This window comes from Monopterus albus, unplaced genomic scaffold, assembly GCF_001952655.1.
Source record: "Monopterus albus unplaced genomic scaffold, M_albus_1.0 scaffold5.1, whole genome shotgun sequence".
Lineage (NCBI taxonomy): Eukaryota > Metazoa > Chordata > Actinopteri > Synbranchiformes > Synbranchidae > Monopterus > Monopterus albus.
In genome coordinates, this window is record NW_018127885.1 from 3,237,323 (window position 1) to 3,262,076 (window position 24,754).

A 24,754-nucleotide genomic window follows, 5' to 3' on the forward strand; every position below is an offset into this window, starting at 1 on the left:
TCCTGATGGTACTGAAAGAAAAATGATCAACACTTGTTTTATTTAACTACATTCTGTTGATTGACCTCATGTTTTCCAATCCTCTTTCCCACAGGTCTTATCCTACAGAATGGAACATGTATTGCTGTTTCTCAGTGTCCGTGTGTTTACCATGGAACATCATATGTACAAGGACATGTGCTTCAACAGGGCTGCAGTGTTTGGTGAGTGTGGACCTGTATTGCCTAATGAGTGTATAGCCCGGCCAGTGTTCTGATAACTTCCTGTATTGCCCTTTCTGTAGCGTGTGCGTAGGAGGAGTGTGGAACTGCACTGAAAACAACTGCACAGGTGGGAATGTCCTTTAAGACCGTTTAGAAATTAAAGATGAAGCAGTGAATTCAGATTTATTAATTTACCTGTACTTTCTTTCCTTAGCGGAGTGTTCGGTCGTAGGGGATGTGTTTGTTACAACATTTGATGGTAGGATGTATCTCCAGCCAGGAGCATGTCAGTACGTCCTGGCAAAGAGCCGCAGTGGCAGCAGGTTCACCATCACACTACAGTATACTACCTGTGCAGAGGTATAGCGCATGATGATTTACATACTGTACATGCACCAACTCTGCAGTATCTGCTCTACAAAGGTGTAACCAGCCCTCCTGTCTGGTATGTGTGTCTGCAGCAGCAGGTGTGTATTCAGTCAGTGACAGTGGTATTGGATGAAGATGTGAGTCATCAGATCACTTTGACCAGAGATGGGGAGGTGATAATTGGTGTCAACCCAGTGCCCGTCCTGCCCTATGTCGATGGTAGAAATCACATATACCCTGTGATACACCACAGGTTTATACAATGTATCGAGTGGAGGCGGATCACACTGAAAAATTCCTCTTTGTACTTTTAAGTCAAAATAAGTATTACACACACAACCTTCATGGGTTTTGTTGTTCATCTCATATAGATGCAGTGGATGTGCAGAAGCTGACCTCTGTGTTTACACAACTGAAGGCAGGGATTGGTCTGAAGCTGCATTATGACGGTCGAGGCGGGCGGGGCTATCTGTACCTGAACAGCGTGGACAGACGCTTGGCCTTTGTGGCACTTTCAATGGAAATCTACGAGATGACTTCCTGTGAGCAAGTACATCCCATTTATAGATCAGTGTCGAAAACATCACTTTACCAGACTGTGTCTGAGTGTGTGTGTGTTTGTGTGTGTGCAGGTCTCCAGCAGGTATGATAGAGGGCACTCCCCAGCTTCATGCCAATGCTTGGAAGGTGTCATCTGCTTGTGTAGCTCCGGTAAACCTTCCAATCATAGACCCATGTGAGATGAACCAGCACAATGGTAATAATAGTTTCATGTTTTAATTCTATTTTTTTGGCTGTACCTGTGACTTTTATTTCAATTCAGTATTGGGAATATTGACAGGGTAAAGTATGGCGAGGATACAGCGATAGGCCTTGTGTTTCTGTGTTTTTGTATGCTCTAGTATTCTATGCATCCCAGTGTGAGGTGCTTTTGGGGAGTGTGTTTGCTCCGTGTCATGGCTACATCAGTCCAAATATCTACCTACAGCAGTGCCGCTACCAGGCCTGCCGCTGTGGGAGCAGCTGTTTGTGCACAGCGCTGGCTCACTATGCTTACCTCTGCTCCAAACATGCAGCCGTCATTGATTTTCGATCACATGTCTCTGGATGTGGTAAGTGTTTAATGTCTGGATTGCCTTTATTTATACTGTTTTACATTTAAAATGTATTACCCCAAATAGTCACAGATTATATGTTTGCATTGAGATTATATGTATCTGTGTTTGTTTCAGAATTTAAAAAAACTTTATTGTCCATGAAATGATGATGGAAAGTTGTCCTTGATGTGGCACTACACATAAAGTAAAAATATAGTTTGTGTATTTGTGTGTATACAGGAGTGGTGTGTCTTGGTGGTATGCTGTACAACTCTTGTGTGTCATCCTGTGGGCAGTCCTGTCGTGCACTGTCTAGTAAAGAGACTTGTGACCCTGATGACTGCGCCGAGGGATGTGGCTGTCCACATGGCAGTTACTATGATGATGTGCGCCAGCGCTGTGTGCAGCTGTAAGACTTCACACTTCATATGATGGTCATCAGTTGCCGTTTGGCAGAAAATATACACACATACAGTACATAGGTAAACACACCAACACACAAAGTGTCATCATCGGTTAATGTAATTAAAATAATGTGATGAGTTTCTCTTCAGGTCGCAGTGTCACTGTTATTTTATGGGTGGTGTGTCACAACCAGGGGGGGTGACCTTCAGCGCCTCTGGCCCCTGGTGAGTCACAGCTGGCGTTGCACTAAAAAGTGAAACATCAACTTTGGCTGCTCTACGAACTCCTCACACTGTAACAGCCTTACACACACTCTCTAACACATCTGAAAAAGCAACAAAAGCCTGAGTGATTGTCATGAACCTTGTGTTTGATAACATTATGTTCTTTTCCTAACACTCACTCCCTTTTCTCTCCCTTCTGGCTCCAACTTCAGCCTGTGCAGAAATGGGAAGATGGAGTGTGTGCCAGAGGAAAAAGGTAACCTGTCCACACTCCCTCCTCCCCTTCACTTCCTGCTCTTGGTCATTCCCACACAAAGTGTCATTTCAAGCTACATTCCAATTGCTGCGGTCAAAAGTCTTACGTCTGTAGCTGTAGCTTGTTTCTCATGAATTGATGTTGACGTTTAAGGCGACTGTGGCTTTGATTCTTTTGAGTATATGTGTGAGTGTGTGTGTGCATTGTAGAGCCTGAGAGCATCGAGGTCGGTGAGTGTCCAGAAGGGAAAGTGTACCACAGCTGCACCGAGCAGAGAGGAGGCGTGGCCTGTGCACAAACCTGCCGTAACTTGATGTTGAACCTCACCTGCCCTCCCAACACACCATGCATCCCTGGCTGTGTCTGCCCTCCCGGGTAAAACAAATGACTGAGATCAGTGTTTCATTACAGTGATCATTTCTTTGTCTGCCCCTACTTGCAGCCTCTTTTTTTCATTTAAAGATTTAAGGTTACTTAGCAAAAAGGCAACAAATTAAGAAAGCACAATGTTCATTGTCCTGGATTAGCTATTGTGTCTCATGCAAAATCAAGTCTCTGTAAGAGAATCTTTACACCATATTTAAAGCAGCTAAAACCAGTGGCTGCATGGAAGCTAGAGTATTAGTAATTAATGGGCAAAAGAATTACAGGTCTTAACTTTTTTTAAGTCAACATATTCAGGGCATGTAAACCTTTATATGCATTTGTCAGTTGACAATTAAAAGCTTTTTTCAAAGGCAACTTGACAACACAGCGCCTTTTTATTTAGACTCTACATCTAAAAATATCAATTGTATTCAAAATCCACACTTAAGGTTAGATATTGGCATTACTTAGATAACGGAAATGTTCGTACTACAATATGCTGGTTTGCATGATTTGTCCTGTCTCTACATGAGTTATGTTTTATCTATCAAGGCTGGTGCTGCACCATGGGGAGTGTTACTATCCAGAAAACTGTCCCTGTGCCTGGCTGGGCCTCGAATACCTGCCTGGGCAAACTGTAGAGACTCCATGTTACAAATGGTATATATGTTTAGTGTACACCCCTTTTGTTTCCCATAGATAGAGAAACATCAGACTGAGCAGTGATACAATCTTTTTCTTTTTTACATTTCCTCAGTGTGTGTCACCATGGCTATTTTAACTGCAGCTACTCACCATGTCCAGCTGTGTGTACTGTCTACAGTGACAGACACTACCACACCTTTGACGGCCTGGAGTATGACTACCATTCGGACTGTCAAGTCTATCTGCTTAAAGTGAGTAGAAGTCTGTGCATGTTGGTCTTTATACTGTGAATTGTTTGTGAGTTCTGTGCTCAAATGCAAAAAAGGAGCATCCTCCATATTTCCAAGAGTGATTTGGATCTGAGATTGTTTCTAATCTTGGAAGGGAAAATGGTTTTTAATTAAAGAAGACTGAAGTGTGTATGTGTGTCCGCTGGTGGGTTAGGATCATGGTAACGCTAGCTGACGTGCAAGGTCGTAGCGACACAAAGGGACCAGTGTTCACTTCAAACCCCAGAGCTCCTGTGCTCCCAGGGATATAGAATTAGAATTAGCAGAATAGATGCTCCAATTCAGACCCAACAGAGTGCCATGCCACTGTACTGAGCTGAAAAAATGGGGAAGCAGGTCAGACCTGAGTCTTAATAACCCGGAGTTGTTTCCTGATCTTATCATCTCTTATTTATTCAGAATGACAGTGCTCTCTGATTAGGTACTATCAAAGTTTAAGTTTGCATCAGCCATGTGGTATTCAGGTATTACATTTCTGGCTGCTGTGAGTAAACAAGCAAAAACATTGTGTTGTGTTTATAGGAAATAAGTTAAAGAAGTTAATTTGTCTTCTTCTCTGATCAGAGTGCAGGAGAAACCGAGGTGTCTATTGTTGCACAAAACAAGGACTGCTATGAGAGCGGCATTGTGTGCATGAAAATACTGGTGATTCATGTGGGACTTACCAAAATCTACTTCACCGACAACTCTGGTAACCCTGTACGGACTATACACACACAGTCACACTCTGTGACAATAAAGCTATGTACCTGGGTCTCTTTTCTTCTGAAAAATAATCAGTTTGAAAATCTAGCCTTGGTTTGTGATGTCTCAGAGCCCGTCTACTGTTGTGGGTCGAGGGTCAGAGTTTGAGCTGTGGAAAGCAGGCTACTACACTGTGGTCCATTTTCCCAGTCAGGACCTGACCATCCTCTGGGACCGCAAGACAACTGTACACATCAGAGCTGGACCTCAGTGGAAGGTCTGGACCAGGATTGGTACATTTTGGTTATGGCTGTTCTCTAACACAGACTGCTATTATGAAAGAAATCTGAAAAGTTTTCTGTTTTCCTTCAGGGCATTCTTGGTGGGCTATGTGGAAATTTTGACGGTGTGACAGTGAATGATATGACCACCTCCAGTCACATGGAAGTCAATAATGCACAGACCTTTGGAGATAGCTGGGCGCTGGGACAGGTATGAGTCAGTTCCTCCTCTATTGAGTCTTCCTTCATCCTCTTTCCTGTCTTTGTCTGTCTCCCACTCACTTAATCTTTCACTCCTCTCTAGCTCCTCTGTTGCTCTTGTAATTTATGTGTGCTTGTCTCCCTTGAGTCACTTGTGATATTTAAGAGTAATCAGACACTTGATCACCTTCTGTGTGTGTGTGTTTTAGTGTGAAAGTGACTATGTGGTTGAGCGACCGTGTGAAAGGGACTTAGGAAGACAGCCATACGCCAAAAGGGAGTGTGCTCTGCTCTACAGCGATGTCTTTGCACCCTGTCACAACGTGGTGAGTGCCATTTAGCTAATGCACGCCCACACACACACACAAATGTCCATACAGAGTGAATGGAGCTGTAGAAAGGTTGTCATGCCTGCAACAGGAGAGTGAAGGTTGGTAAGGGGTTATGGGAAAGACCCTTAACTGATCCCAGTACACTGTTCCTCAGAGATCAACGGCAAATGCCACACCAAATGCAAGGCTGCACACATTCACAGACACACAGCTCAGTGTGTGATAACAGCATGGTATTTCTCTATGTGGCCAGCAGATGGAGCCACGTCTACATGCACAGAAACAGCTTTTGGGACAAACCACCATAAAAGATGAAGACAAAAATAATATGGGAGCACACAGTTCACTTAGTTGACTTAATAACACACAAATAACAGTTTCAGTATAGATGTTAACATAATGGACATGCAAGAAATAATCCTTTTATATTTCTGTTCAACAGTTCATTGTGATGCATCTAATGTTTTTTAGAGAATTTCATTGTTGGGTGTGTATTGTTCAGACTGTTAAGTCTTCTGTTGTTTGAGAGTACTTTGATCACTTTCCCTTCATGACCCTTACATGGCTTATAAGCTGTGCATGTGTGTGTTATTTGGCATAACTGTAAATCTGTCTATAGTGCAGAGAGGAAAACATTTCCTTGAATTTGACTTGTCACTCTAAGCAGGCAAAGAGGCAGGTGCACTGTGACTGCTCTTATTCAGGCAGAGTTTATTTCTTTGGTCTATGGTTAAAGGACACATCCAGGTCATATTTGAATAACAGAGATTATAGTTTTGCTTGGAAAAGGTGTGCTGTATATGTGCATTACTGGTGCCAGTGTCAAGTCAGGTCCAGTTAACCTTGCTTTTGGACTGACCAATTCATTGCTGCATTTTGTCTGTCTGTCACATGGCTCATTTGATCCCCTCTACCACTACATTCCTTTGTCCTGATAGCTCATCACTCCTGAATTATTGATTCACCACTCATCCCTTAAACAAGTCCCGCCCCACCTTCCCTCAGTCAGATTTGGCCTGGTTCACTTTATGATTGTTTTGTTTGTTTGTACATATACAGTATATATACTGTATGTTGATATGTGTGTGACCATGTATGCATGCTATGTACACCCTCCAGGTAGATGTGTCCTGGTTCTATAGGAACTGCCTGACAGACACTTGTAATTGTAACCGTGGGGGAGACTGTGAGTGTCTGTGTACATCCATCGCCGCGTACGCACACAAATGCTGTCAACAAGGGGTCACAGTACATTGGAGATCACCCTCTGTTTGTCGTGAGTACACACATGCACAGACACATGCTGCACAGACACATGCGCATAGTGTGCTGGTCTACTCAGTGTTGGTCAGTAATGTGACTGCCTTAACTTTGTGACCCACTTTCACTAGTCCCTCTTTGGATCAGCCATCATGGTGCTATTTTTCATTTCACTTATATATTACTTCTGTTACAATATCTTGTCTTGTAATTACCTCTGTGCTGTTGAAATGCCATATAACTTCTGAACTGTCTTACTCTCTTTCAGCCTATGATTGTGAATACTATAATCAAGGTATGCATGAGTGTGGGTTAGTCATTTTCTCAAAGCTATTTTGTCTGTTGTCATTTCCAAACACTCTTGATTCCCTGTTACGTTGTCACCACACTCATTTTCTGTGACGCTTTCTCACTTCCCCACAGAGCTAGGTGATGGCCCATTTTCCTTGGTGAGTGCTGTCTATAATGACACCATGTTTGGAGTGAATCGCACCAGCAGCTCTGTGTTTCCTCTGGTAAGAGAGAGACCAGGGCAGTTGCCTGCCCCAGGCCTCCTTTTCAACTTCATGATCACAGCAGGCCTGCAGAAGGACAGGACATCACGTGAGCATCAGCATTTGCACAATTATACACTACTGTTCTTTCACTTTGGGATAAATTAACCCCTATTTGCTTATTTTCATAGGTGTTCCTGTGGTGTCACTGGAGTCTGCAGAAAGACCAAACTATTTCCTTGTTGTATCACGACTCAGCCGTCTTCAGTTGGAACACTGGAGTCGAGGACCAGAGTTTAGTCGCAGAGCAACCTTTATCCAGCACCAGGGGCTGTTTCTGCCAGGTCACATCTCTTTCGAGCTTGTCAGCCAACCTGGAACCTTTCTGACACTGACACGCACCACTGCACAAGCCCAGAGATACGACACCTCAGAGGGCTTCAAATCCAGCAGCAGCTTCACACTGGAGGGTCAGAAACACATTAGTGTTTCTACCCAATAGGCATAGACAGTGAATGCACATGCATACACATGCTAACTAGTCAGGTGTTTTTCCTCTCCTCTTGCAGAGAGCAGTTTTGTGATACCCTTCCGAATGATGTGCGAGTGGCGCTACCAGGCCTGTTCCAGCCCCTGTATCCACACGTGCAGTGACCCAGATGCCACACGTTGCCAGTTCCTGCCTCCGTAAGAGATTTGACTCATTAAAAGCACCAACATAATCTAGGCTTAGCTGAAGTGCTGAAATAGTTCGTGTATGTTGCAGTGTGGAGGGCTGCTTACCACGCTGTCCCAAGAACATGGTCCTTGATGAAGTGACTAGAAGATGTGTCTACATAGAGGACTGTGAGTACAAGGATGAGGGATGAGTGTTTTGTCTTGAAAATGCCATAAAAATGTAATAATTTTCTCATACAAGACATTGATTTAGAGTTGTAAGTCTTGGCATTCTTTTATCAATTTCATTAAGTTGCTATGTTCTTGAAATCTTAATTTTTTTTCTAGGTGTGTCCCTTCCCCTGACTCCGACACCCTTTGCATATGTGACTCTATCCAACAGAACTACTACAGCATTGCCAACAACTTCAACTACAACCACTACAGCTACTACTACTACCACCACGACCACTACCACCACCATTATTACCGCTACCACTACCACCACCACCAGCAGCACAACCACTCCTATCACCACCAGGGCAACAACTACCTCCTCTACTACTGCCACGCCTACAACCACCACTATCACCACTACTACTCCCAGTACAACATCAACCACTGAGCGTGTCACCACTCTGCCTACCTCATCTCCATCCACATCTTCTCCTGCTCCTCCCACCTCTGTTGTTTCCACCACTCTCACGCCATCAACACCACTGGAGACAACCACTCTCAGCACGATTTACATGACCCCCACCCAAACAACAGTAACCACAGGAGTCACTACAGCAGTGCCCACCTCCATGCCCTCCACTGTCTCCTCGACTTCTCCTCCATTCCCTACTACTCTTCCTTCCACCACCTCGCCCTCCACTCCTACCTCCACCACTGCCACCACACCATCAACACCAGCACTGACATCCCCCATAACTTCCACCCAACCTCCTCTAACCTCCCCAACCACACAGCCTCCACCAACCACAGTCTTCACAACTGCCCCCACCTTCACCACGTCTGTCCCTGAAACCACAACCACTCCTCAACCTACACCAGCAGAAACCACCATCACCACAGAGACAACCACTCCAACAGAGATCTCAACAGTGGCCGTGACAACCACATCACCACCTCCTACAACCACTGAGCCCACTACTGAGCCTGCAACCACAGAAATAATCACAATTACCCCTCCGATAACAGAAAAAGTCACAGCCACACCTCCATTCCTTATCCCCACTACTCCCTGCACAGTAAGTATTGCTGTTGCGTGGGCAGTAATAATCAGTGGATATAGAGAACGGAAAAATATGTACACAAATGCAAATATTATTATTTACTGGTGCAAAAATGCTGCAGTGTATTTACTGTAGTTTATTTGTCTCCACAGCCCCCGTACTCCTATCGTGTTGATGTGTGTGCAGAACTCATTTGTTTCAATGGAGAGCTGCTGCTTCACAACTCCTCTCTTCACTGTCGCTACAACACTACCCAGCCCCAGTGTAGTCTGCTGGGCCTGCCCATCCTCATCAACACAGACCCCTGCTGTCCACAGTGGCAGTGCCCCTGTAGGTTTAGTTTGCTGCATGTTAAACATCAGACTTTCCTCTTGACCCAGTAAATAGGCAAACCTAGTTAGCTCTGAACCGTGCCTGATTTAATTGATATAATTGGTTTTTACCAGGTCGCTGCACTGTGATGTCAGATCTGCGTGTGATCACATTTGATGGCAATAATGTAGCTTTGTATGATAAGGGCTCCTACATCCTGGTTAACCTGCCCGGAGAGACTATTATTGGCACTGTGGAGAAATGTCCAACCAGCCAGGTAACATAAAAAGAATACAAAATGAACTGTATCATGAGACATTTGAGAACTAATTTTTAGTAAAATTTGTTGTTTTCTTTGTAGAGTGTGAACTCCATCAGACGACCTGTAAGTACAGTTTTTTCATTATTCCCTACAGGAGCAAAAAATTTTAATTCATTAATATTTTATTATTACATTCTCTAATTTCACTTCCCTACAGAGTCCTTCAGGTGGAACATCTGGTCTGTGTTTTAAGAAGCTGAACATTACTACCTCCTCCCACAGAATCATTATCAGTCGACTGGATCGCAAGGTAACCCTCTTGTAATTTTCTGCCAACAATTCAAGATATCCTATGCAAATAATGTGTTTCCTGAGCACCTGTGTGTCAATCTGTCTCTAGGTGACAGTAAATTACAGACCTGCCAGACTGCCGTTCTCCCGTCACTCTCTGTATGTGGAAGACACAGGCAGCATGTACCTGATCCATACACCTGGTGGGGTTAGCATACAATGGTATCACAGCACTGGCATCATGGTGTTGCAGTACAATGCTCCTTATAACGCATCTGTTCCTACTCATGGCCTTTGTGGTGAGTCCACACACATTCCAGCTTTGACCACATCAGCATCAGCCTCATTTATCTAAGTGCCAGTTCTCAGCACCTAAAGGCTTGATGTGAGAACAGCAGCATCACTTTGACTTTAGTCATTAAGGGATATGACAGTTTGAAATGTTGAGAGTCATTTGGTTTAATTAGGCAGTGTCACACACACACATTATCTCACTGACAATGTAATAGTATAACTCATATACACACCTACTGTATATCAAACATCTCTCTGCCTTTTATGTCAGGTTGTTGTGATGGGAACCCAGAGGATGACCTGAAGTTGCCCAATGGCACAGTCATCCAAGAGGTGGGAGACATGATGCTGTTCCTGCAGGCGTGGAGAGTGCACACTACCGACGAAGCTGAACACACACGCAGGGTCGGTGACAACTGCACCACTGGAGATTGCTCTACCTGTCTCTCCATGCTTCGCCAGAGAGCCTTCACGCCATGCCACGGCAAGGTAGCTATAGTGTTCACACAGCATTTACAAGTGTCATCATAGAGTATGTGTTACATACTTGGCCATGTCTTCAGTATTAAAAAGGCAAGTCAGCTGCTGGAGGCCTAAAGGTTATAGAAGTGAGCTTGTTATCAGAATGTCACTGGTTAAATCCCCAAACTGGCAGGATTAAATCTGTGTGGGGCAAGTGAAAAAGCCACTGTGTTGTCCTAGAGCATGGCTCTTAACCCTAACTGGTCCAGTGAATATCTTTGGAACAGTTTGTCAAATGCAACTACTTGTCACCATGAAAATGTGACATTTTATTTTTAAACCATTAATTGTGTGATTTTAAAAACACTGCAGGTTAATCAATCCAAATGATCATGATTTGAAGCCCAACATTACTTTGGCCTGTTTGTGTGTTTGCAGGTGCCTCCAGAGCAGTTCTGTGACATCATGTGGGCAGGGGACCTACACTACAAAGACCACCAGTGTGACTTTCTGGCGGCGTACGTGGCAGTCTGCTACACACATCAAGTCTGCATCAGCTGGAGACGACACAACTTCTGCCGTAAGGGGACACAGGCAAAGAAATGACACACACACAGAGATGTACTCATTTGTGTTTCTCATTTCTTCATGCAATGCTAAGTACTTGTCATCCTGTAGCATTGCGATGTCCCCCTGGTAAGGAGTATCAGCCGTGTGTGAGCACCTGCACCAGCCGCACCTGCCTAAACAGGGAGTACTATGAGGAGACCACCTGCTCCTTCATCAGAGAGGAGTGTGTGTGTCGCAGTGGTACCATCCTTCACCGCGCCGATTCCCCTTATTGTGTTACTGAGGATCGCTGTGGTGAGTGAAAGAGTAATTACATGCCTTTGTGCTGAGCAGTGCACTGTCAAGGTGTCTGAATAAGTTTGGGACTGTGCTTGATATTGCTCCTACCCTCACATGTAACTGTATCATCAGTGTATTTACTTGGTGTGTGTATCCAGTATGTACAGATAATGAGGGTAACCCTCGGGCCCCAGGTGAGGTGTGGAATGGCTCTGGTCGCAGCTGCTGTCTCTACAAATGTATGGAGAATGGCTCTGTGGTGGCTGTGGAGCCAGAGTGTAACTCTGTTGTAACGCCACTGTGTGAGAGGGAGGGAGAGTATGTTCTAGATGTGTTGGAAGAAGGAGCCTGCTGCCCTAAGAAAATCTGTGGTGAGTTCAACAATTAACATCTATGGCAATCAAACCATTTGGTCCTAATATGAACTTGTGGAGACTACAATTCAGGGGTGAGGGTTTAATCAGTTTTTCTTCTTCAGTATGTAAGGTAAAGGCCTTTACAGTATATTACATTGTTGATAATGGTTCACCAGTTCTGTCATTTCCCTTCTTATTTCAGAGACTGAAAAATGTTTATTTCATTAAACACAAGAGCCATGAATTGATCTTTCCTGCCCCTGTCTTTTTTCTCCTTCAATATTGCTCAGAGTGCAACATGACTATCTGTGACAGTGAAGCTCCACCTTGTGATAATGGGAACAGGCTAGTGATTGGTTACAGCGCCCTGTCCTGCTGCCCAGAGTATCGATGTGGTAAGAACAAGCTTCAGTTTTCCAGATCGTTGTAGCAAATTTCTGATATTTTGTAAACTTTTGTTAACGTTTACTTTCACTAAACACTTGGTCTTCCTTAGAGTGTGACCCCATGGCATGCCCTCCTGTCTCTGCCCCTGACTGCAGGGAAGATCAGTTCCTAGTGGAGGTCAGAGGGCAGAAATCTTGCTGCTACTCTTACCTATGTGGTGAGTTTGAATTGGGATTGATAGGTGTGTGTAAAACTGGAAGGCCTTGGTATGAGGTTGGCCATCTACCGTGGCTCCTTATTGGACTCTTCCATCAACCACAGCAATTTGTGTTTTGTGTTTTTGTTTGAGTAGTGTGTGAATCATGTATTGAGCCAATTCCAACTTGCTCTCATGGAGAAATTCTGGCTGTGGATCTAAACACCACCAACAGCTGCTGTCCAAGGTACCACTGTGGTAAGTGTATGATTGTGTGTGTGTGTGTGTGTGTGTGTGTGCGTGTGTGTTGCAACCTATCCCTTCAAAGTCATTTTTATGCTTTCACCCATGTGTTATAGTGTGTGATGTCAACCTATGTCCCGACTCATCTGTGAGCTGTGCACCTGGTCTCTCTTTGGTTCAAGCTACTGTCCCTGGGCAGTGCTGCCCACAGCACCGCTGTGGTAAATACACACATATAGACATATAATGTTGTTACAGGTGTCAATTCACTGCTGCGTTGAGTTGAGGAATAATGGAATAATCTCAGAATGCTTGTCACATAACTCTGTCTTTAACTGTCTCTTTGTCACTCCCAGAATGCCAGTGTGAGGACAGCTCTCTCCCCATCTGTCAGGTGGTAAGTCAGTAAAAAGCTGCATAAGAAGAAATCTCTGTCTAATCAGGTCTTTGCTAGAAGAAAGACAAAGTGAACACACTCAGTCAAGGTCAGCACCCTATTTTCTCACAGGGGGAGACGCCGGTCGAGGTTCCAGACAGCAGCACCACCTGTGGCTGTCCTCAGCATATATGCCGTATGTATAATCCATGCATGAAACTACACAGACACACACCTGATGACACTAGTGTTACAACAGATATCATTTATCAGCTGCTTCATACTCCTTCGTTTCCAAGCTCCTGGACACTGACATATTTACCATGAAAAAACTTGTCACCTACAGTATGTTTATTTACCCTGTTTTTGTTTGTGTGAAGAGAAGGCAGAGGTGTGTCTTTTCCAAGGGGTGACGGTGCTGAGCCCAGGCCAGTCTCTGGTTCAGTACTTTGAGAGGGAGCTGTGTTACACCGTCCACTGTCTGCATCAGAGAGATCCAATCTCGGGCTTCTATGCCATGGAAATCACCTCTGTCAACTGCTCCCAGAAATGTGGACCAGTATGCATCCAATATATTTAATATATTTTAATGGATTACATATGTAGTTATTGTGAGAAGCATTTTGGTAATTTGATCTTTTCAACTGTAGTTTTTATGTAACATCTCATCCACTTATATTCTTTTCTGTAGTGTATACTCTTTCTTCACTCCTGTGTTTACTTCATCCCTTTAGCACCAGGTGTATGTACCATCCACTGACTCTCAGGTGTGCTGCGGCTCTTGTAGAAATGTGTCCTGTATTTTCACCAATGAAAACGGGACAACAGAGCTTTTCACTGTAAGAAAAAAAACACATCCACATTGACAAGCGCTCAACGGTCCCTTTTTAAAGCAGCACTAATTTTGATTTTGCATTCAGGCAGGGAGTTCCTGGGTGGAGAACTGCACACGTTACGACTGTATGGAAACACCAGTGGGAGCAGTGATACTTGCTTCTGGGGTGGTTTGCCCGCCGTTTAATGACACAGAGTGTATTCAGGTTAAGCTGCAGCCATTTATTGCATACATTTATAAACCTAATAATTACAGTGATATGTGTTGTTCTTTTGTCTGCATTCTGTGGATGCACAGATCAGTTAGAATAAACTGTGGTTCAAATACCCAGTTATATTTGATGAAATCAAAATTCTATGCCATAGATGGCCAGCATGTTTAATTTAGTTTAAAGCTTCTATGTTTAACTGGCTGTTCTTAGTTTATACAATATACACTCCAAAGACAAATGTAAGTTTTATTAACAATAGAAAATGTTAGTTTGGACTGTTTGTTGTCTTTTGAATTGTTTCCCATTCATTTTATTTTCTCTTCCTGATCTCTTCGTGCAGAATGGTGGTGTCGTTCAGAGCTTCGTGGACGGTTGCTGCAAAACCTGTGAGTCTCCTACTTTATTATGTGGTTTCTGGCAATGCTTTGAGCTGTCAATCAAAGGGGTGAGAGCCTTGTTGCCTGGCAGTGGATGGGCTTCTTGGCTGTTTGGTTTATGTGTGGCCTGTTGTAGAGGGTGGAGAAAAAGCCTGTTGTTGTCTATCACTACATTTCCCACAATGCCTGGCTTTGTCCCAGATCTTCTGTTGAGCTATTCAAGAACCAGCACAGCTTGGACATAAGGAATATTTGGTGGAAAGAAATTATTAAAAACATTCTACAGAATGATAAAATATAATTGCAGTCAACTTCCTGAAGTTGCACTTTTGAGGTGACGATCTGTGAACTGTTCTTAATGTCTACTTTACAAAAAGTTTGTTTAATAAGATATTTTCAAGTCGTGTGGATTGAACTTTTAATAAACATGCAGTGGTGATATTTTCTCTCTCCGTGGTTCGGCATTGCAGCCTCACTCGCTTGCTTGCTTTAGCAGTGACCTTGGAGTTTGGCCAGTTTGGGTGCTCCACTTTGAGCATTTTACCAATGAGGATGCGATCTGGTGCCGGGGCCCTGCTGAGCTGCTCTTTGTCCTACTTCAAATGACTGAGTTCCTTGGCTGGCTGCCTGGAATGACCCAAAAAAAAGTGAAATCCATGTGCATGCCAGCTGCACTAATTCTGCCCTCTGTGTGTTTATGTGTGATGTTAAACTGTTTTTTTTTTTCTGAACCAAGCGTAACCTTGTGTATGTTTTCCTGACATTCTCTGAACCGGACGGCTGTGATCCCGATGATGTTCCCAGGTTCTGGAGTGGGTGTTTTACCATTTACCATTATTCCTGTAACCCCCACTGGTAGTACTAAATGTGACACAGGTACCACCACCTTGCACTGTTCCCACTTACAGTGACTCTTTGGCATCCTGACACCCAGTGACTCATTCACTTGCACTTTCAAGCTATGTGTGACTGCGTGTCTGTGTCTATTTTTGTGTTTCTGTGTGTGTTTTCATTTTCTTCCTTTCATTGGTAAATACCCAAAAATACAAACATTTAACCTTCTGTTATTCTCTAGTATGAAACATTCATGAGAAAATGTGTAATGTTATATTTAATCAACTGAAAATGTTAACATGAGCCAAAATAATCTCCAATCATCCATTAAGAAGTTGGAGAACATCTGCACCATTCCAGCCCTACACAGAATTCTTTTGACCACCTTTGACTGACTTAAAAATACGGTTAAGTTTAGGTCAGTAGCCAGTAGGAGAGCCAGATCTCTGCTGTGAGAGCTATACCCCATCATCACCCTCCTGTCAATCAAGCCAAGATTCTGCTGCTGGGCAACAGAGAGACCCGCTCAGAAAGTCTTTTAGGGAGTGTGAGTGACAGGTCTCTGTGGTAAAGTGATCAAAAAGCATTTGTGTGTGTTTCTTTGTGTATGTTTAAAGTGGCATTTGCATGAATTCTGTTCTGTTACAAGCTGCCATATGGCGTTTTTGTGATGTGCTGTTGCTCTCAGGGTGTCTGCAGATATTTATAAGTGTTACGCTGTGTTTCCATCTTAATTCTGTATGAACATGTGTGTAGGTAAAGAGGATGGTAAGACATGCAAACGTGTGGCCATTCGGACTACCATCAGAAAAGAGGACTGCAGGAGCAATGCACCGGTGAGAGAGAAAAGAGAACTGCAAGCCTGAAAAGAGGAGGCTGAATTGACTAAAACTACACTTTAAAAATATTAAAACACAACAGTTCCCCCCCATCCTGTCTTCATTCTCTCTCTCTCTTCTTACAGGTTACAGTATATTCTTGCGATGGGAAATGCCCATCTGCCACCATATTCAACTTTAACATCAACAGTCATGCCAGGTTCTGTAAGTGCTGCCGTGAGAGTGGACTACAAACCCGTTCCGTCACACTCTACTGCTCTCGCAATGCTACAGTCGTGGAGTACAACTTCCAAGAACCTCTAGATTGTTCCTGCCAGTGGAGCTAAAGAGAAGCTCCAGACAAACAACATGAACAAGAACATATCAGAAGAAGGGAATGTCTGGATGAGGACATAGAGTAGATTGTGTGGGGGAAGTCAGATATTTACAGTACTGATGAACAAGTATGAAAACCAGCCATGTTTCATTTTCTTTGTACTGTCCACTTTGCAACACCAACCATGACAAATTGTTGTAATTCAAAGATATCAAAAACAACTGAGGTAAGAGGGGGATTGTTTTAAACTAGTTTTGCCTGCACCTTAGTCTTTGTTTTTTATGAACTGCTGCGCCAACTCAGTCAGCTTTCTAGTGATTGTACACTGTCAGCCTCATATCCTGCTGTATATTAACAGTTGATACCATGTCGACACAGCAGTTGCTGCATTTTTTTTATATCTGCTGTTGTATATGCGTTTTGGTTTGTCTAAGGTAGCCTTTGTACAAAAGATAATGTTATGAGGTGTTTTGCTTCTTTAGAAAAGTTGTGATCTTTGTCCTCATTTTAGTTTCTTTATTTTAAAGTAAAGTAAGTGAATGAAAGATTTGTGTGTCTAAATTATTGCAAGACCGGCTGTGTCCGCATCCTTCCAGTTTCTCTTTGCCAAACTCTTATTATACTCATCCTGATTCAGCATCCGTATTGCTGACATGTGTTTGTGTTTCACCTCTGAGAGGTTATTGCTGTGTGGGAGTCTCCTCCACGGAGGAGTTCATAGCAGAAACAGCTCCTCGGTGGCTCTGTTTGTCAGTCATTTCTTCCTTTGACATTCTTGTCATTCCACAAGGGCCACTGCTCCCACTACACCCCGCCTCCAAGCCAAACCATTCTCACCACTGAAATGGCACGAACAATTTGGAGCACATGGTTATTTTAGAAGTTATATGAACTCATGAAAACAAAATACAAGACCTGTCTGCTGTGACTGAGCAGCTGATTGATGCAGAAGTGTAAAGCTTATGTCTTTACCCCCTAAGCACATCTCAGTTCCCCATAAACCCCATCACATTTCTTATCCCTCCACTTTTGTCCTCAGTATGCCTGACATCTCCAGCCTCCCCACCTCTCCTCTCCTCTCTGGAGTGGCCCTGTGGCTGTGGTTGCCATGGTGAACTGCTCTTATCCCAACAAAAAACCAGAGCAAATTGAGTTTAACTCATCCCTCTCTCTCTCCTCCTATACACACAAGAAGACTGCCTTCTTCTTCACATAAGGACTTGCTCCTCTGTGGCTACAGCCATTGTTCACTGACTGAGTGAGCGCTAAATTCAAAGTCCGTGCTCTGTGTAAAAATGGAGTAAATAAAAGTAGGGATTTACCCATGGTTTAAGATGGATAGGTAGGTGTCATTTGCTTTCAAAAACTTTCGAAGTCGCAACAAGACATTCGGGAAGTTACAAACTATTAATTTTTTGATGCTCAGTTGTGCGTCTGCGACCCAAATAGCTCGGGGCTTTCCACAACCGTTGTTTGCGCACAGCTGTCTTGAGTTTAATTACACTATAAGCCTACCAGCAGCTGACAGCACAGCCAGGATTCGTTGTTTATCGCTGTGAAAGTGATTGTATGTATCCAGGTGGATCACCGACTGAAGAAAAGTGACATGAAATGGAATGACACTTTCAATGGCTGGAACAGAGCGTCTGTGGCTACTTGCTAGTTTATGTCAGGTAATGTATTTCATGCTTGCTCATCTTCTCAAGTGCATTGTAACACCATTCAATAGCCTATACATAGTGCATTAGAATTTGACACTTTGTACTAACGATCATTTTTGGTTGACAGGCAACTTTCATGTCTTTATTTTCCTTTTCCGCAGGTGGTCTTGCTGACCTGTGAACAACAGCCAAACCCTGTTGAGGTTGAAGTTTTGTTTCAGTCCTTCCCTTCTAGTCAAGATCCAGACAGCTACACAGTCATTTGCAGGACTGCAAGTAACCATCTGGTAAGAATGCAAGGTAAAGATGGATAATGGCAGGGATACTCTGATTTCATTGCATGGATGCTAAGTCAGCAACCAGACTATTGTTATCCAATTCTTTATTATTCTGAATTCTTAACTCCACTTAACTCCAGCATACTTTCGGCAAAAAAACAGTCAAATATGAAAATGTTAAGCTTTAAGGACATTCCTGCTTTTCCCATTCAAATGAATGGGAGAATCTTCAAATCTTCCTCCTCTTTCAGCCTTTATACTGTAGCTTCAGCATACTTTCAACTAGGAAAACCATTCAACCTTTAAACAATTCAGCAAATCTTCAGCTATTCATCTTGTCAGCTTTATGATATCTTTTACGGTCTTTGATTTTGGACATTTCTCAGCCTCTCCATTCATTTGAATGGGAGAGCTAGAATGGGTGACATCACTCACACTCTAGCTCTGTCCTACAGCCTTTATACAATTTGTCAGCTTGTTTTACATTCCACACACAAATTATACATGAAAACGGTAGTGAAAATTTAAGAATCGGATGGACGGTTTTTGAATGGCAAATTCCAGAGGGAGTGATGCCTCACTCTCCCATAGACTCCCATTGTAAAAAAAAAGATTCAGAAAATCTCCTCGAAGCAAAAGTGAGGGCTATTTGTAAATTGCCACAGTTCCTTCGTTTTATGAAATATCTTCACATAAAGGTCATCAATCTGCTTTTTGCGTTGCACCTCTGAATGCAATCTAGTCCAGTACACCACCTGTAACTATGACCTCAGTAATAAACATATCATTGGATTTATTGATTTAAGTCAATTTCACCAAAAAAATAAACATTTTGAGCTTCATAAACACAGATGTTAACACTTTGTTGTTCACAAGATGAAATGTAACCTGATTGGGTGGAAGCTGGGTGGAGCTCTGCTAGTAATTAACTGTAGAGCTGAAGCAACTAGTTGATAGCCATGTACTCCCTGAAAAAAAAGTCACACTAGCATTAGGGAGTCAGACATTTCTGCATGTAACAGCAATAGTCTGACAAATAAACATATTGCTCTCCACTTTGTGGTTTATTACACAAGTTAACAAGGAGCTTAATTCATCAGCTGTTACTTTATGAAAAACTATTGAACATGGCATCTTTTTTTTTTTTTAACATTTAACTGTATTGCTCTAACACCGGTTTTGCCTATACTTTTGTGTGGTTGGTAGTTTCTGCATGTCAGATATAGTTAAATTAATACATACATCCTTGAAGCTCCTTTATTTGTGACTGTGACATAAATCACATACCGTAATCTGTTATAGCAAAGTGAACGTATATTCTGGCTATAATACACATGTATTTGTATGTATATGTAGAATATATATAAAAACAAAGCTTTTCTGGGTTTCCGGCGCCAAGGACCTGGATAAATGCACCACGTGGCAACTTTAATGGCACAGAATGGGTACCATGTTTCAGTCTGGTATCTGGCTTTATGTATCGGTAATGCACACAAGCTTTTTTCTAATCTCGCATAGCCCAAATCTCTACTTCATCTGGCTGCTCATGTTATTAGAAAATTCACGAAAATAGCATTTGACAGATGGCACCAAAGATGCATTGACAAAAACAAAACCTCAGTAAAAATAAACATAGCTTACTATATTATGACCACTATTGTTTTTAATCACACAAAAGATTAGATGGAAGCATTCACCAAAAACTGGAGACCTTATCTTCAATTTACCAATTGTCTTTTTGCTGTTCTTTTGACTGTATTTAATGTGTGATCAAAGATGACATCGTGCTCCCTTTTTAACTGTTGCCTTTAGCATTTTGCATTGTTTTTGGTTTAAGAACTTGTAATAGCATCAGCTGTAATGCCTGGAGACTGAAAACTTATGGTCACTTTAAAGCTCCAAGAGTCATGTTATTAAGATTGATGACTCCCTGGGGGTACTATCAGAAGCTCTGCACACTGGTAGCTCCATGTTTTTTTTTTTGTTTTTTTTTTTAACATTAAGGTAAGATTTACATATCAGTCTATGATGGCTATAAAGAAATCTTAAACAGCTGACAAAGCAATAGGTACCCAATGTTAAAGATTATATTTAATAACAAGGTCTTTCTACTCAAGGCAAAATTACCAAGTTAACATTCAAGAAATTTGTCTCATGATGCATGTTTTTTTTTTAACAAAGACATACACTACCAGATTTTTGAAGGAGTTTGGGGACTTTGTATACAGGTCAATCTTACACATGGCCAAAGTAGAATGACAGCTAGTAGCAGCCTAAACTTATAGATGTTTACTGCAGTAAATCCAACTTATGTATTACTGCTACAACTTAACCCGAAGACGTTACATTTAAGTTAGCGCAGCTTGAGTTACACAGTATATTGAATGTTATGTTTGTCCTTATAAAAGCAAAGTTAACTTGCTGGATTTTTGAAGGGAGTTTGGTCACTTATCAGAAAAAGACAAGCTTATAAAGCAAAACAACGTGCACTGTACTTCGTGCTGAAAAGAACCCCGAACAACAACTTATGACTCCAGAATCTGAAACACTGACCTCAGCATCGATCCCGTCCATCAATAAACAGTCTGCAGAAACATGCTTTCGCTTCATGTAGTTTTCACTATACATTTATTTCGGTTACAATTTTTATGAATTAAGATCTTACACAAAGTGTGCTTAAGAAATACCTGATGCTTCGACAGTTTACGTTTCTATGCCTCTGCACAGGCAACAAAAAAATAATTCTACATGGTGTCAACCTGTACACTTGACCGTACAATTCAATTCATTTGTATAGCGCCAAATCACAACAAGTCATCTCAGCATCAGTATAGCGAAAACTCCAACAAATCCCCCTTGAGCAAGCACTTGGCAACAGTAGAGAGGAAAAACTCCCTTTAGAGGAAGAAACCTCCGACAGACCTCGACTCAAGGTGGGCGGCCTTCTGCCTCGACCGCTTGGGGTGAGTGGAGAGTTTTCATAATCGCCTCATGGAAAACAAGGCAACTACACTCACTTTGAGTGTCTCAGAGCTTATTTAGAGCCTGAACCGTCTGTCTCTGCCAGGCTTCCTCCCTCCCAAGAACCTATAACAGACTCCCGGTTGGTATCACAGCTACCACGCAACAGAGCTCTAACAAGACCATCTACCCAAGAAACTGCTAAACGTATCCCCACATCAGCGATAATATGTTACAGGGATGAGATATATTCCCCTGCTGGGAGGCCTCCCACATACAGAAGATCTAATAAGCACACGAAACGCAAAGCTTTCCCTCCCCAGGCCTACCTGAAGTGTGAGTCTCCCCCTTGAAACTTGGCAGAGCGAGACAACTCAGAAATGTAACCCTACAGTAAAATAATGTTACTAAAATCTGGGCAGTGATAATTTTGAAACACCACAACTACACTTATCAAGACAGGCTTACAAAATAATGCATATGGAGAATCAATCATTAATCAAACCACTAAGCCTGCCCCAGTACTTCCACTGTTTAATGATGGAAAAATGACTGTGATAAAGTTCCAAAATTCAAACAAAGTAAAGAAACACTTTTTTAAGTTTAAGTCCAGAGGAAAGGTTACAGTTCAGTTAATGCAGTCATCTCACCCAGGTCAGAGGTGGACTCGGGTAAAGCTGACCGAGCTTCAGCTGAAATAGCCCCTTCAAGATCTCATCAAGTCAGCCTCAACACTCAGGACCCAAGAGGTTGGTGTGGACGTCCGTAGCAGCCTCCTCGTTGTCCCGTTTGGGTCACCAGGTTGTTTTCTCCAGCTTCAGTTTCCTAAGGTTGGGCATCAGAGTCAAAAACAAAAAAGTCACTCAATCGTAAGTACAAAGACAAAGATTTTATCAAGTGGACAGAAGTGGATACCTGATGTCTCTGAAGAGATAAACAACTTGTTGTGAAGAGGCGTCATTGTTGAGGGTCTGGTACAGCAGGGTCTTCGTCTTTTTCACAGCTGAACACGGCAACTTCTGGGTCCCAGCGTCCCATCGTCAGCTTCTCTGGTGGGACAGCAAACAGCAACTTTTCAACTAGGAAGAACAACATACTTTTCTCTAACATATCAAAGATTATAGCCTGTCTACCCACACACTTTCCCTCACAGTGGTTTCATTCTTCCTGACTGGTGCTTTCAGATACTCGACTAGGGTGCCGTGGAACAGTGCAGTCGATTTAGAAAAGAGGAGGAGGAGGGGAAGATCTAGTCACCACAAGCATGGTCCTGAAACTAGGTGTGTTCACCAAGAACAAGAAATGTTCTTTATATACAGATGAATGGAAGTGAGAGGTATACTGCTTCTTGTCCCTCCACTATTCCCAGTCTAAGGGTACAACACATTAACTGAGTTTTATACGCCTTTATCTAGTCAGGTCTACTCTGTGCATCCTCATCTTGAACTGTGATAGTCACAGCTTCCTCTATCTCACCAAATCTACCCCTTAAACATTTAAACATCAAGGGTGTATAGTGCATCTCTTAGTATGATCATAACAGCATACCATGTCAGCCTATTCACAAAACCAGAGGGATCCTTGTCTGGTTTTGGAAACTGCACAACCATGGCACATGGCTTCAGCTCAGTAGGGGTCCATGATCTGGCCTGTATTTGCCTCAACTCTACCTTATTTCTCTAGGTACCTGCACATCTCCTGACTACCTCAGTCACTTCTCCAGCAAATATACAGGTTCAAAGAGGGACTCAACAACTGTCCCAACTACCAATAACTTGAAAGCTCGGACTACTTCACACACTGAGAAGGAGAAAAGCCTCTTATGATGTGAGTCGACTCAGTTGGCCTCATTCTCTGTAGTGTGGAGAAGCCCTGGCTTCCTTAACCCCAGAAATGACTGCCACTCTGCACTGATTTAGCAAGATACACACAACCTGTAATGCTTTCAAAAAGAAGTGCAACTATCACTGAGTTGACATTACAACTGTCTCCCATGTTGGTTCCCTACTGTCTCACTTCTAATTTACATGTCATCTTAGAAAACACTGGCAGTATAGATTGTGTAGGAATATGTGGAGTTAGAAAAGAGGACAGGCTAATTCATGCTGCCAAGCTAAGACATGACATACTGCAAAAGGCCAATTTTCATTTTAATAAACTGAGGTACTGTCCCTGCAGAGCTCAGTTCCTTCCATACAAAGCTTGTAAACATTAAGACATTCAACCCACAGTATAATCTTGCTATAAGAAATTTAAAGAGTAAAACTCTGTAATAATACGTTCAATATGGTGTCAACCTGTGTACTTGACAATCAGGCTTCATAGTATCACTGCTTTCATTGTCATCACAGACAATATGGCAAATACACCCAAACCTGGCATCCACAGGCTTTTTTTTTAGTCATCCAAGTCACCTGTCTCTGCCAGGCTCCATCCCATGAACCCAAACGCACCCCTAGCTGGTACCACGTAAATCATGTCCGACAACAATGTAAATATGAAACTAAAGTATCCCCGTATCAATGGCATAACACTTTGCAGGAGTGGGATAAATTCCCCTGCTGGGAGGCCTCCCAACATTCAGAAACTCTAACACAAAAAGCTAAACTCTAACCTCACACGAGACTCCCTCTTGAAACTTGGCAGAGCGAGATGACCCAGAGGCCTAATCCTAAAGTACAATAAGCTGTTTTTAATCAAAATCTGGGCAGTGATAATCTCTATAATAGCACTTAAAGATACAAAGTGCCGTTTATGTTTGGAAAAAAAGCCCAGTTTATCTACTCTAACACTTAACTTGACAAAATATCACGTCTGGCAAAAAAATTTTTTTAAATGTATTCTAATTCAAAATTCAAAGTGTTTGTCATATGCACAGTTAGGAAACACATTTCCCTGTACAATGAAATTCTTACTTTGCCGTCCACATGAATGACACAAAATACAAATGAAATATAAAGTAGATGAAAAAGTAACATAAAATCTAAGTCACTTTAAGCAGCAAATGCAGCAATATAATATATAAGAATATAACAAAAAATGTATGCTGCATGAGAGCAGCATGTGCAGAAGTCAGTCATTGTGCAATTATCCATGTGCAAACTGAGAATGTAAACAGTACATCACGTATTTCCTGGTAATAAGCTCCTCAGCTGTTTAGGAGTCTGATGGCAGAGGGAAAGAAAGAGTTTTTCAGTCTAGTGGTCCTGTATTCACACTTCTGAACCTCCGGCGAACAGTAGGGATGCAAACAGTCCGTGCTGGGGGTGGGTTGGATCTTAGAGGATGGAGGCAGCTTTCCTGCGCACCCTGCGGTGGTAAATGCTCTGCAGAGAGGGCAGTGGAGTCCTAGTGATCTTCTCCGCAGTCTTTACCACTCTCTGCAGGCGCTTGTGGTCCATAGCAGTAGTGC

At 42.6% G+C, this 24,754-nt stretch overlaps 1 protein-coding gene and 1 long non-coding RNA gene across 2 annotated transcripts in view; both read left to right on the top strand.

Moving 5' to 3' along the window:
• Positions 1–16,907, top strand: part of otogl (otogelin-like) — a 23,187-nt gene extending 6,280 nt beyond the window's left edge. The window contains 47 exon segments of the mRNA XM_020614217.1: positions 1–6; positions 41–203; positions 284–330; positions 418–563; positions 665–791; positions 944–1,057; positions 1,060–1,114; positions 1,205–1,329; positions 1,475–1,684; positions 1,910–2,078; positions 2,224–2,298; positions 2,511–2,554; positions 2,764–2,929; positions 3,473–3,580; positions 3,678–3,816; positions 4,420–4,554; positions 4,670–4,816; positions 4,912–5,031; positions 5,231–5,347; positions 6,473–6,629; positions 6,882–6,908; positions 7,037–7,216; positions 7,299–7,577; positions 7,677–7,794; positions 7,874–7,953; positions 8,113–9,017; positions 9,155–9,332; positions 9,449–9,591; positions 9,676–9,699; positions 9,794–9,886; positions 9,977–10,166; positions 10,433–10,650; positions 11,062–11,203; positions 11,302–11,487; positions 11,631–11,843; positions 12,119–12,223; positions 12,325–12,432; positions 12,568–12,669; positions 12,771–12,875; positions 13,011–13,051; positions 13,163–13,226; positions 13,411–13,589; positions 13,765–13,869; positions 13,951–14,070; positions 14,417–14,462; positions 16,044–16,123; positions 16,252–16,907. The exon segment at positions 1–6 is cut by the window's left edge and continues 78 nt beyond it. Of these exon segments, the coding sequence (XP_020469873.1) occupies positions 1–6; positions 41–203; positions 284–330; positions 418–563; positions 665–791; positions 944–1,057; positions 1,060–1,114; positions 1,205–1,329; positions 1,475–1,684; positions 1,910–2,078; positions 2,224–2,298; positions 2,511–2,554; positions 2,764–2,929; positions 3,473–3,580; positions 3,678–3,816; positions 4,420–4,554; positions 4,670–4,816; positions 4,912–5,031; positions 5,231–5,347; positions 6,473–6,629; positions 6,882–6,908; positions 7,037–7,216; positions 7,299–7,577; positions 7,677–7,794; positions 7,874–7,953; positions 8,113–9,017; positions 9,155–9,332; positions 9,449–9,591; positions 9,676–9,699; positions 9,794–9,886; positions 9,977–10,166; positions 10,433–10,650; positions 11,062–11,203; positions 11,302–11,487; positions 11,631–11,843; positions 12,119–12,223; positions 12,325–12,432; positions 12,568–12,669; positions 12,771–12,875; positions 13,011–13,051; positions 13,163–13,226; positions 13,411–13,589; positions 13,765–13,869; positions 13,951–14,070; positions 14,417–14,462; positions 16,044–16,123; positions 16,252–16,452 (6,602 nt within the window). The 3' untranslated portion in view covers positions 16,453–16,907.
• A 1,113-nt stretch (positions 16,908–18,020) lies between these two features.
• Positions 18,021–24,754, top strand: part of LOC109967804 (uncharacterized) — a 12,028-nt gene continuing 5,294 nt past the window's right edge. The window contains exons 1-2 of the long non-coding RNA XR_002275990.1: positions 18,021–18,115; positions 18,265–18,390. This is a non-coding gene — a long non-coding RNA (uncharacterized LOC109967804). The remainder of the gene's footprint in view (positions 18,116–18,264; positions 18,391–24,754) is intronic.